General features: G+C 32.9%; 1 protein-coding gene across 2 annotated transcripts in view; it reads left to right on the top strand.

Annotated features, from left to right (window-relative positions):
* The window catches only part of LOC143054131 (uncharacterized), a 45,484-nt gene extending 41,448 nt beyond the window's left edge, over positions 1–4,036 (top strand). For both annotated transcript variants that reach the window (XR_012971569.1, XM_076227035.1), the window contains one exon: positions 509–4,036. Coding sequence is in view for 1 of the 2 variants with exons in the window: in XM_076227035.1 (XP_076083150.1) it covers positions 509–555 (47 nt within the window). In the remaining variant the exon portion in view is untranslated. The remainder of the gene's footprint in view (positions 1–508) is intronic.
* Positions 4,037–11,882: the final 7,846 nt, after the last annotated feature.

Raw genomic sequence — 11,882 nt, forward strand, 5'->3', positions numbered from 1 at the left:
GCCCTCTGTTCATTGCCCTAGGAAGACTGTGTGTTTTATGCTTTATCATCAGGTTGGGAATTGGCAATAATAGTAATCATTCTTGTAATAAATCTACTAATATCGTGTGCTTCAATGTGATATGCTTTAATACACATTTTATCAAAGTAAATGACAATTTTCCAGTGGAAATTTTGGTATTAGTAAAACTAAATATAAGTAAGTAAGTAAGTACACTGATTAATATTGGAACTGAATTTTGGACTTAGTTTACTCTAACAGACATTATAGGTTTAGAAACATTAAGTGTAGAGCAATTTGTCTCGTAGAAGTGCATTAAGAGAAAATTACTTGAAATCGTTTCCTTAAATGCACAAAAATCTATCCAGGATACACCATTTAGTTGCATTAACCTACTAAAAATTATTGTCATAAGACAGGTATGCCTAATAATTAGAGTTAAAGACTTCTTGAGTTTTCATAGAAAATTTGAATCTGTACTTATTAAAAAATTTTGTTTTACTTTCAGAATCACAAAGCATAATACATATACCAAAAGCTTATGGAAGTAGATGATAGAATAAAGAAAAAACTAATTTTATTGGAACAACGTTTTCAACCAACTTATTGAATAACATTTTGATTGTCATCGAAAAAGACTTCTTATGTTAATAAAAAGAAATAGAGCATCCTTGGTAAGAAAAGTAACACAGTCTTGTGATTCAAAATGAAATAGAACATTGGTGTGACTGAAGGGAAGTGCAATAGAGAACTTGACAAATATCTGAAACTATGAACCAAAGAAGATAAGCAAAACTTGATTATGATCTGTTAATTTGGTATCATAGACATTCATGAAAAAAATATCTGTAGTATTTTCAAATTCATCTCAGTTGAAAATATCCATGAAATAAATCGAAGTTTACAAAAATAATAATATCTGTTAAGTCTGAGAATATGACTAACAAAATAGGTGAAATACAAGAACTCATTGACAAGATGTAAAATAAGTAGGGTATAAAGCTATACATTATAGCTAATTCTGATATCATATTTACAGTTTTGAGTCTAGGGTAATTATGCAATTCAAACATTGTTTCAATTGGATTTTACACTTTAAAAATTACCTATCAGTGCCATTTAAAAACCATTTTAATGTTCTTTTGTTGTGCTTTGACAAATATCTGTTAAATATCAAGTCCCGAATGTTTTCTGAATATTGCTGTTATGATGATAAGATTTTTTTTTTGACACATGAAAATATCAAGGTTGAAATAGAAATAGGAATCACATATGGTTTGACTTCTGAATTTTAGTATTGGGGAGAGTTTTGATCTCTTAAAAATAGTTTAAACCGCCACATTTTCATGTCAACCACGTCGACAGTGATGGTTTTATGTCAAGTTTTTATAGATATAAGAATACGTAGTATGAGTGCAAATGAGACAACTCTCAATCCAAGTCACAATTTATAGGTCAAAGTACAGTCTCAACACGGAGACGTGGCTCACACCAAACAGCCAGCTTTAAAGGGCCCCAAAAATTACTTGTGTAAAACTATTCAAAAGGGAAAACCAACGGTCTAATCTATAAAAAAGAACCGTGAAACAAGAAACAGGTATCAACCACATCGATAAACGACAAGTACTGAACATCAGATTCCTTACTTTGGACAGTTGCAAGCAATTGCAGCGGGTTTAAAACTTTAAATGGTACCATACCTTCATCCTTATCTGAAACTAATAGTATAATGGTGTTTTTTCTGTTATGTACCACATAGGGACATTAAGTTTTTTAGTGTGTGCGTCTGTTTTAACGTCCTTCTGTTCTGCTTCAGGTTAAATTTTTGTTAGAGTAGTTTTTTAGAAGTTCAAATCCTATCAACAATTCACGGACCACTGAACATAGAAAAGGATAGTGCAAGTTGGGAATCTGTGTACTATGGACACATTCTTGTTTGTTATTTATATAATTTGGTTTTGATGGTATACATTTTGGGTTACATATTGTAGATATCTATGACAGTGCACCTTTTAAAATTGAATATTAAAAAATGTACATGTATTATAAAAAAAAAAAATTTTATCTTTTTTTTCTTTACAGACAATAAAATTTAAGATGGTTTTTTTTTTAATATTAAAGGTTGTAATTATACAGCTTATTTAGAGAAAGAAATTCACAGAACAATAATTTAATTTCATTGTTAGTCATAAAGATCATGGTTTAGAATATTAACTGAGGAGACATTATATTGTTGCTGTCAACTATGTAAAGTCAGATCTAAGTTTTAACTTGTTATTTTTTAGTATACTGTTGACTCCACATAATTGCATACCTGTACATTTCATAAAATGACAAAGTTTGTTTCTTGTCTTGTATATTTTGAATGTGTAGTATAGTCTTTCTCTCTGAATCCAAATTTTAGGTTTTATAAAATGTGATAATACAGCTATTATGTAATTTTGTATCAAGAATTGGAATATGTTTATTTTTTTATGAAATGAATTTTTATACTCAGTGATGAAGCAAATTTTAAAATAATGTTTACATATTTGTATAGTTTGTATATCATTTTCGGAAAGATTAGAACTTGTTCTAAATCTTTACTTAGGCACTGGCCTCCCTAAGAACACGACAGGTTAGCTACTGTTACTAAATGTATTCACACTGAAATATAGTTCCCTAAAGTTCTCATGTATGTGCACATAATACACATATGAACTGAAAAAATGGCATAGTGTTGGAGCAGTTCATCCAAGAATGTATGTAACTAAGGTGTGTTGGTGTGCAGGCTTTTTTTTATAACATTTTCATTAGGTAATTGGGTATTGATACAATACTATAATGATTGACAACTGTCATTATCACCAAACAATCAGAGACCAGGTGGACCTTTAATTACAATGCCCCACCTCCTAAACTGTCAATCAAATTGACCACATAACTTATCAACCTCAGTCTTACATAACAAAAACCTTCAATATACAAAAATTTGACCTCATAATTGAATACACAAATGTATGTATTAGATGTTTGATATACATAAGGATGATAGATTTATTTATTGCCTATTACTTTTGATCTACAATATATAAAGTGATTCTGTAAATTATGTCTGAAAGATAAATGATCAATGGATTAACAAGATCTTTTAAAAAAATGAAATATGAATATAAATATGAATATATAAAAGCTATTCAAGTAAGGCCTATATTTTACTTGATAAATTTCCAATAATCATCTGTAACTAATCAACAATTTAAATTGGTTCACTTATTGTTTTTATCATCAGGCATTGGCTTGAAACAGTTTTTAAAATTTAAAACTTTTAATTTAAACAAACCATTGTTTATTCATTTATTCCCCATCAATTATTATATCTATTTTAGTCCTTTGATTTTTTATTAGAAGTGAATATATATTTTTGCAATCAAGAAAGAATTCAAATTTTAATAAAATAAGTTTTTTTTAAATTTGTTTACGTTGAAAAGGTACATTTTCAATGCCCTGTCTTGAGAAATACTTTAAAAATTGATCAAAAGGCACTCTACAACTTTTAATCTTCAATGTCATATAACCTATGTTTCAACTTACAAAATGCCCCAAAACAACATATTTAGGTTATTTTTGTTGACACTTTAAAATTCTTAGCTGTTGGTCTAGATTTTGTGTCTTACAATGATAGTTGGAAGCATTTACTAGAAGAATTTTTGATTTGCAATTGTTTGTTTTTTTGAAACATGTTCAGAACAGGCAACATTATTTGGATAAGATATAAACTGCAGTTTAAACAAAATTGTGCAAATTAAGAGACCCATATTATTTAATTAAATGAGCTCATTTTATTCTCATACTGGAAAAACACTTTTCCTTCTAAAGACCTGCTGTTAATGCAGTTTTTAGCAATAGTACTTTATTAATAATTCAATGTTCATTTTCCCCCACCATACCTTAATATGAATTTTTTCAAATTACTCTTCTAATCCTTCCATAAGTGAATTCTATCACTTTGATTTATGGAAGAGGTTACAAGTAAAAATAAAAATGAAAAATGTTATTTTAAGAATTTTTATACTCCTGCTGAAATGAAAGTGATAATAGTTTTGTTCATGTTTCTATTCAATATATGTTAGTTTTATCTTTTCATCCATGTTAATATAAGTTGTCACACACCATCATCATCTGTTTATCGACGTTAAGTAGCCGTCCACCATCACTTTTCATTAACATTAAGTAGCCGTCCACCATCATCATCTTTTCATCCACGCTAAGAAGTCATCCACCATCATCATCTTTTCATCCACATTAAGGAGCCATCCACCATCATCATCTTTTTATCCACGTTAAGTAGCCACCAACCATCATCATCATTTCATCCACGTTAAGTAGCCATCCACCATCATCATCTTTTCATCCACGCTATGTAGCCGTCCACCATCATCCTCTTTTCATCCACGTTCAGTAGCCGTCCACCGTCATCATCTGTTCATTCATATAAAGTAGCCATCCACTACATCATCTGTTCATCCACGTTAATAGGTCATCCACCATCATTATCTGTTCATCCACGTTAAGTAGCCATCCACCATCATCATCATTTCATCCACGTTAAGTAGCCATCCACCTTCATCATCTTTTCATCCACGTTAAGTAGACATCCACCATCATTATCTGTTCATCCACATAAAGTAGCCATCCACCATCTTTATATGTTCATCCACGTTAAATAGCCGTACACCATCATGATCTCTTCATCCATGTTAAGTAGCCATCCACCATCATTATCTGTTCATCCACATAAAGTAGCCATCCATAATCATTATTTGTTCATCCACGTTAAGTAGCCATCCACAGTCATTATCTGTTCATTCACATAAAGTAGCCATCCACTACATTATCTGCTCATCCACGTTAATAGGCCATCCACCATCAGTATCTGTTCATCCACGTTAAATAGCCATCAACCATCTTCATCTTTTCATCAACGTTAAGTAGCCATCCACCATCCTTGTCTGTTCATCCACGTTAAGTAGCCACTAACCATCATCTGTTCATCCACATAAAGTAGCCATCCACCATCATTATCTGTCCATTCACGTCAATAGGCCACCCACCATCATTATCTGTTCATCCACGTTAAGTAGCCATCCACCATCATTATCTGTTCATCCACATAAAGTAGCCATCCATAATCATTATTTGTTCATCCACGTTAAGTAGCCATCCACTACATTATCTGTTCATCCACGGTAATAGGCCATCCACCATCATTATCTGTTCATCCACGTTAAGTAGCCATCCACAATTATTATCTGTTCATCGACATAAAGTAGCCATCCACCATCATTATTTGTTCATCCACGTTAAAAAGCCATCAACCATCTTCATCTTTTCATCAACGTTAAGTAGCCATCCACCCTCCTTGTCTGTTCATCCACGTAAAGTAACCGTCCACCATCATCATCTTTTCATCCACGTTAATAGGCCATCCACCATCATTATCTGTTCATCTACGTTAAGTAGCCATCCACAATCATTATCCGTTCATCGACATAAAGTAGCCATCCACCATCATTATCTGTTCATCCACGTTAAATAGCCATCAACCATCTTCATATTTTCATCAACGTTAAGTAGCCATCCACCATCCTTGTCTGTTTATCCATGTTAAGTAGCCATCCACCATCATCATCTGTTCATCCACGTAAAGTAGCCGTCCACCATCATCATCTTTTCATCAACGTTAAGTAGCCACCCACCATCATCATCTTTTCATCCACGTTAAGTAGACGTTCACCATCATCATCTTTTCATAGATGTCAGTAGCCGTCCACCATCATCATCTTTTCATCGACGTTAAGTAGCCATCCACAATCATTATCTGTTCATCCACATAAAGTAGCCATCCACAATCAGTATCTGTTCATCCACGTTAAGTAGCCAACACCATCATTATCTGTTCATCCACATAAAGTAGCCATCCACCATCATTATCTGTGTATCCACGTTAAGTAGCCATCCACCATGATCCTCTTTTCATCCACGTTAAGAAGCCATCCACCATCATTATCTGTTCATCCACATAAAGTAGCCCTCCACCATCATTATCTGTTCATCCACGTTAATTAGCCATCCACGATCATTATCTGTTCATCCACGTTAAGTAGCCATCCACCGTCATTATCTGTTCATCAACATAAAGTAGCCATCCACCATCATCGTCTGTTCATCCACGTTACGTAGCCATCCGCCATCATCATCTTTTCATCCACGTTATGTAGCAATCCACCATCCTTGTCTTTGTCCATGTTAAGTAGCCATCCACCATCATCATCTGTTCATCCACGTTAAGTAGCCGTCCACCATCATCATCTTTTCATCCACGTCAAATAGCCATCCACCATCATTATCTGTTCATCCACGTTAAGTAGCCATCCACCACCATTATCTGTTCATCCACGTTAAGTAGCCATCCATCATCTTTATCTGATCATCCACACAAAGCCATCCACCATCATCATCTGTACATCCACATTGAGTAGTCATCCACCATCATTATCTGTTCATCCACATAAAGTAGCCATCCACCATCATTATCTGTTCATCCACGTTAAGTAGCCAACCACCATCATTATATGTTCATCCACGTTAATTAGCCATCCACCATCTTTATCTGTTCATCAACATAAAGTTGCCATCCACCATCATTATTTTTTCATCAACGTTAATTAGACATTGACAATCATCATCTCTGCATCCACATTGAGTAGTCATCCCCCATCATCATATGTTCATCCATTGCGTAGTCATCCACCATCTTTAACTGTCCATTCATGTTATGTAGCCATCCACCATCATCAACTGCTTATCCACATTGAGTAGTTATCCACCACATTATCTGTTCATCCATGTTAAGTAACCATCCACCTCATCATCTGTTAATCCACCACATCATCTGTTCATCCACGTTAAGTAGCCATCCACCATCTTTAACTGTTCATTCACGTGAAGTAGTCATCCACCATCTTTAACTGTTCATCCACGTTAAGAAGTCATCCACCATCTTTAACTGATCATCCACGTTAAGTAGCCATCCACAATCACCATTTGTTCGTTCACCAGTCATACTTTAATTTCAAAAGGAGAATAGATTCATGAAATTGGTAGAACATTATCCAATGAATTATGAATAACGCTGGACGTCTGACTTTTTCGCATTACATTATGATCCTTTAAAATTGTTTGCAACAAATGTGGTTTCCAGATGATACATATATAAAAAAGTGACCCATGAAATAAACTCAAGTTTCCAGGTTTGTATTAGAACTCCAGTTTAAACATGGAGTGAAATAAAATAGACTACGTTTATTTTGTGTTAGAAACCTATAGTATATTTCAAAGGAGTAGGTCAAGTAAGACCTTTTTTGGTCCCAAAATATAGCAGTTTTACATATTGTTAAAATGTAAACGTTTATTATTTATTGGAAAGTAGAATGCTTCTGCTACATAAATATGGCTGTTTTTGACAATACAGTGCACATATATCGGGTACTAGCATCACCAAGGCATGCTAAATTACTGAAATCTTCACAATTTTAGCATTTGAGTTAAATTTTAGACGGTCTTAAATGAAAGTGGTCGCATTTGTGTATTTTCTTAATATTGAAATGTAAGTTGTATTTGATGATAATACATAACATATAGAAAGGTTCAGGATGAACACGGATGCGGCCACTTTCAGTTTTGACAAAAAAACACCTGAAAAGAGACATTTTTTGGCATATTTGATAGATTTTTCAAATTTTCAGCTTGAATCGGAGCGTTTTTAAAGACTACATTAGCTTAAATCTTTCACAGAAACTAATTGAATCAACTGAAATAGACACTTAAGTGTTTAAAAAGTGTCAAAAGTCTTTCGTCAGATGAACCTGAAATTTGAGGCCAAAATCGGCCCTTACCGGACCTACTCCTTTGATCACAATCTAAACTCAAACAGTTTCAAGCTTGAATATTGTGTCGAAACTTACCCTAACTGTTCAGGTTCGACCTTATCATGCTGTGCTCGGACAAGTATTTTAATTTTTGTTTTCTTATTACCGTTGGAGATAAACATAGATAATAATTGGTTGTTCAAGATGTTGCCTTTTGACGTTGGTTCAGAATATGTTATGCCGTATGTTGCTATAAGGGGATCACTCCACTGTTATTGGTTAAGCTCCAGAAGCGTTTCAAGTTCCCAACAGAAACGTGTACATATATATACGAGTAATATATAGCTCCCAGTTTATACGATATTCAAGAACTTGTATTATTTTGATAGTGGGTTGCTGCTCACAAGGTAGCCTTCTAAACCACAGGTCAAAATGTTAGTAATTAAATGAGCGAAAAGAATCTGCTTACTCTTCTTGTGGGGTTGGTCTTGCTCAATGTTTAGTTTTATATGTTTTGTTTTGTATACTGTTGCGAAAGGTAAATAATTTTGACTTCGCAAATTAACATATTTTTAACTCATTTAGCTCGTTTATTTCTTTTCGAACTTCAAGTACCTCTTCTTTGGTTTTGGAAAAGTATTCTCCTCCCCAATAATTTTTATTACCGATGTGCTATCTAATCATAGAAAAACAAAATGATCGTTATTCGCAGATTGAAGATTGTTAGGCAATTGCAAACACTTTAATAGAAGGCGGTTCCATGAACAATAGTTAAAAAATGCATCGCATTATTAAAAATAAAAGATTCCTTAACCCATACATTTATTTAATGATTGAGCATACACACAAATATCCCCAAAGATATATTTTGCTCTTGGGGCATTTTATCGATATTTTAGAACTTTTTTTAAGCATTTCATTTTTTGGGGAAATACCTATTAATTTTATGTTTGATTTGGAATTAATGTATCATGTTATATAAGGTTCATATGATCTTTTGGAAAATTTTATCGTACAAGAACTAAAAAATAGGTTTTCAAATGTTTAATCTTTTACCTTTATTAAACAGAAAATACAGCGGGCAAAGAGAAAGCACGGAAAATAAGCTTTCGAATGAAATATAATACAGCCGTGTTAGCGCTAAAGTCCTTAACTTAGAGGCTTTTTGAAAAATGTCACTCGCCTTTAAAGACACAAGCAGATATTTACATATACATCTTTTACTCTCGGTTTTGACAGGAATCAAACACTATTTAGAATGTTAAAACAGTTCGATATTATGTGTGATCCTAGTGGCAATGTTGATACAAAACAGAATTTACATTGTTTATTAATCACATTCAATCCACTTTTCTCCAGGAGTCTAAATAAACACATTTTGAAAAGACAAGGTCTGCGATCAGTGCGTAATGTTCCAACACTTGACACTATACGCAAAGTTATCAATTTAATATGTTTATTGTACATATATCGTCATTATTGATTGTAGTAAGACGGACTGCGTATCTGGCATACCAAATTATAAGCCATGCATCTTTGATGAGTGTTTATTTAAGGTTTTGATATCAGTAAATAAAAGAAAGCCTAAAGCTACAAGTTCAGTTTTTCTGAACGATTATATCAGTTTAACAAGTCGATCTCTATATTAAATCCAGATACACATAACTTTCATGATTGAAATACTTCGGCAATGTCTATCATTTCTCAACTTATACGCTAAAATAAATATTTAATTGTCCACTTTGTCTTTGTAGTCCCCTTCAGGTGATCTTCCGTTGGTTAGTTTTCTATAAAATATTTCAACCATGTAAAAGTTTATCATTCTTATGAGAATATAAAATTTGTCTTATAACATGTATAAATAGGAAACAATCGATGCGAAAATGATTTGGAAGCAGAATTTCAGATGTTGAGAAATGTACACTGAATTTAGATTAAACAAAACATAGACTTTCTTACCGTGTCAGATAAACAGTTATCAAAGGTACCCGGATTATAATTTACTATGCCAGACTAGCGTTTCCTATATATAAGACTCATCAGTGACGCTCAGATCTAAAAAATTATAAAGCCAAACAAGTACAAAGTTAAAGAGCATTGAGGACTCAAAATTCCAAAAGGTTGTGCCAAATACGGCTAAGGTAATCTATTCCTGGGATAAGAAAATCCTTAGTTTTTCGAAAAATTTAATGTTTTGTAACAGGAAATTTAAAAAAAAGGAACATATAAAGGCAACACTAGTATACCGATGTTCAAATATATATAATAATAAATATATAATAAGCCAAACAAGTACAAAGTTGAAGACCATTGAGGACCCAAAATTTAAAAAGGTGTGTCCAATACGGCTTAGGTAATCTATTCCTGGTATCAGAACTCAAATGTTTTTTAACAGTTTATTTATTGGAATGACCATATAATTGATATTCATGTCAACAACGAAGTGCTGACTACTGGGCTGGTGATAACCCGGGGGACGAAACGTCCACAAGCAATGGCATCGAACCAGTGGTGTAAATAGTCATCAAAGGTACCAGGATTATAATTTTATACGCCAGACGCGCGTTTTGAGGACCCACAAATGCTCTTCAACTTTATTTTTGTTTGGCTTTATAATCGATCAAGCCCGTTTGGTAAATACTTATATCCGCTGTGCCGATGATACACGGTGGTATTTAAATTAAACATTCTTCCTCCTTTTTTTTTTGTACCCTAATAGACTCTTTTGTTTCAATTACACCTTTTTTCCTGTTAAAGTTACTTTTACAGTAAACCATTTCATCGTGTGTGAATACTAATACATATGACCAAGTCCTAAAATCTCCTAAGACCTTGAATAAAGATTTGGAACTAATTTCAGGTTGTTGGGCCTTTCTTTAATTCCTCTGCACATATAAAAAAACATATTGAAGATTGATTGCTTATTTCGAGGCTGACAAATACGAGGTTAATTTTGGGTTCAAAGTGAGATTAATTTTTCTATAATTCAACACTCACAGAAAGTTCTATTGTGATGCGATTTCTCTAGCTAAACAATCCATTTTCTCAAAGTGAGTTATCCAATAAAGTTCTCATTAGCAAAATAATCCCATAGTTAATACACCTTTATTATTTGGTATCCTCCTGCTCTCAAATTCAGCACAAATGGTTAAGCTTAGTCACTGATATAGCTGGAATTTTACTCTCGAACAAATGTATTAAATCAACATTAATTGTGTAGTAAAGTTTTATATGGAGTTGTTTGTCTTTTTGTCGTTTATTTTGTTTTAAACCATGCTGTATTCAGCTTAAACGGTTGACATAACCGACGACTTACTTACTTAAGGATGTACATAACACAAAAAAAAGATAACTCTTTATGAGTTTTACTGGGTCTCTGCTACTGCTGGTGGAGATTTAATTCCCCGAGGGTATCACCAGCCTAGTAGTCGGAGTTTATTTAAAATCAACTGAACGTTTTAACAATGTTCTATTGTTTAGAGAATATTACACTTTCAATGATCAAAATTAGTGTTTGTCAAATGCTATATATCCAATGAAATTTTTCCAATAAAAAAAAAGTGTGTGTCAAATTGATTGTCAGGAGATCGTATACAACATAGATCAATTTACACTGCAAAATAAGCATAATTCAAAATTCTAATTTTTTGATAATTTCTTTGGAAATAAATTGTTGTTGTTGAAACTGCTGTTCTGTTGTTAAATTCAGCAACGAAAAACTACTTTAAAAACGACACGTTTTAAGTAGCACGTCTTTTTTAACCGAACTCTTTATGTAAGGACAAAGGAAAGACAAATTCGTATATATTAGGAATACTACTCGTGTTCATGATCCGAGTATATCATATATAAACATTTATTTTAATGTCGGTGATTGCAAATAAAACAAATATATCAATCGAGAGTCTATTATAAACGTTAGTGCAATATTAAATGAAGTAAGTAGTGAGCCATCCATTTGAGTGAAGTTAA

The sequence above is a fragment of the Mytilus galloprovincialis genome, chromosome 12, assembly GCF_965363235.1.
Source record: "Mytilus galloprovincialis chromosome 12, xbMytGall1.hap1.1, whole genome shotgun sequence".
Taxonomy (NCBI): domain Eukaryota; kingdom Metazoa; phylum Mollusca; class Bivalvia; order Mytilida; family Mytilidae; genus Mytilus; species Mytilus galloprovincialis.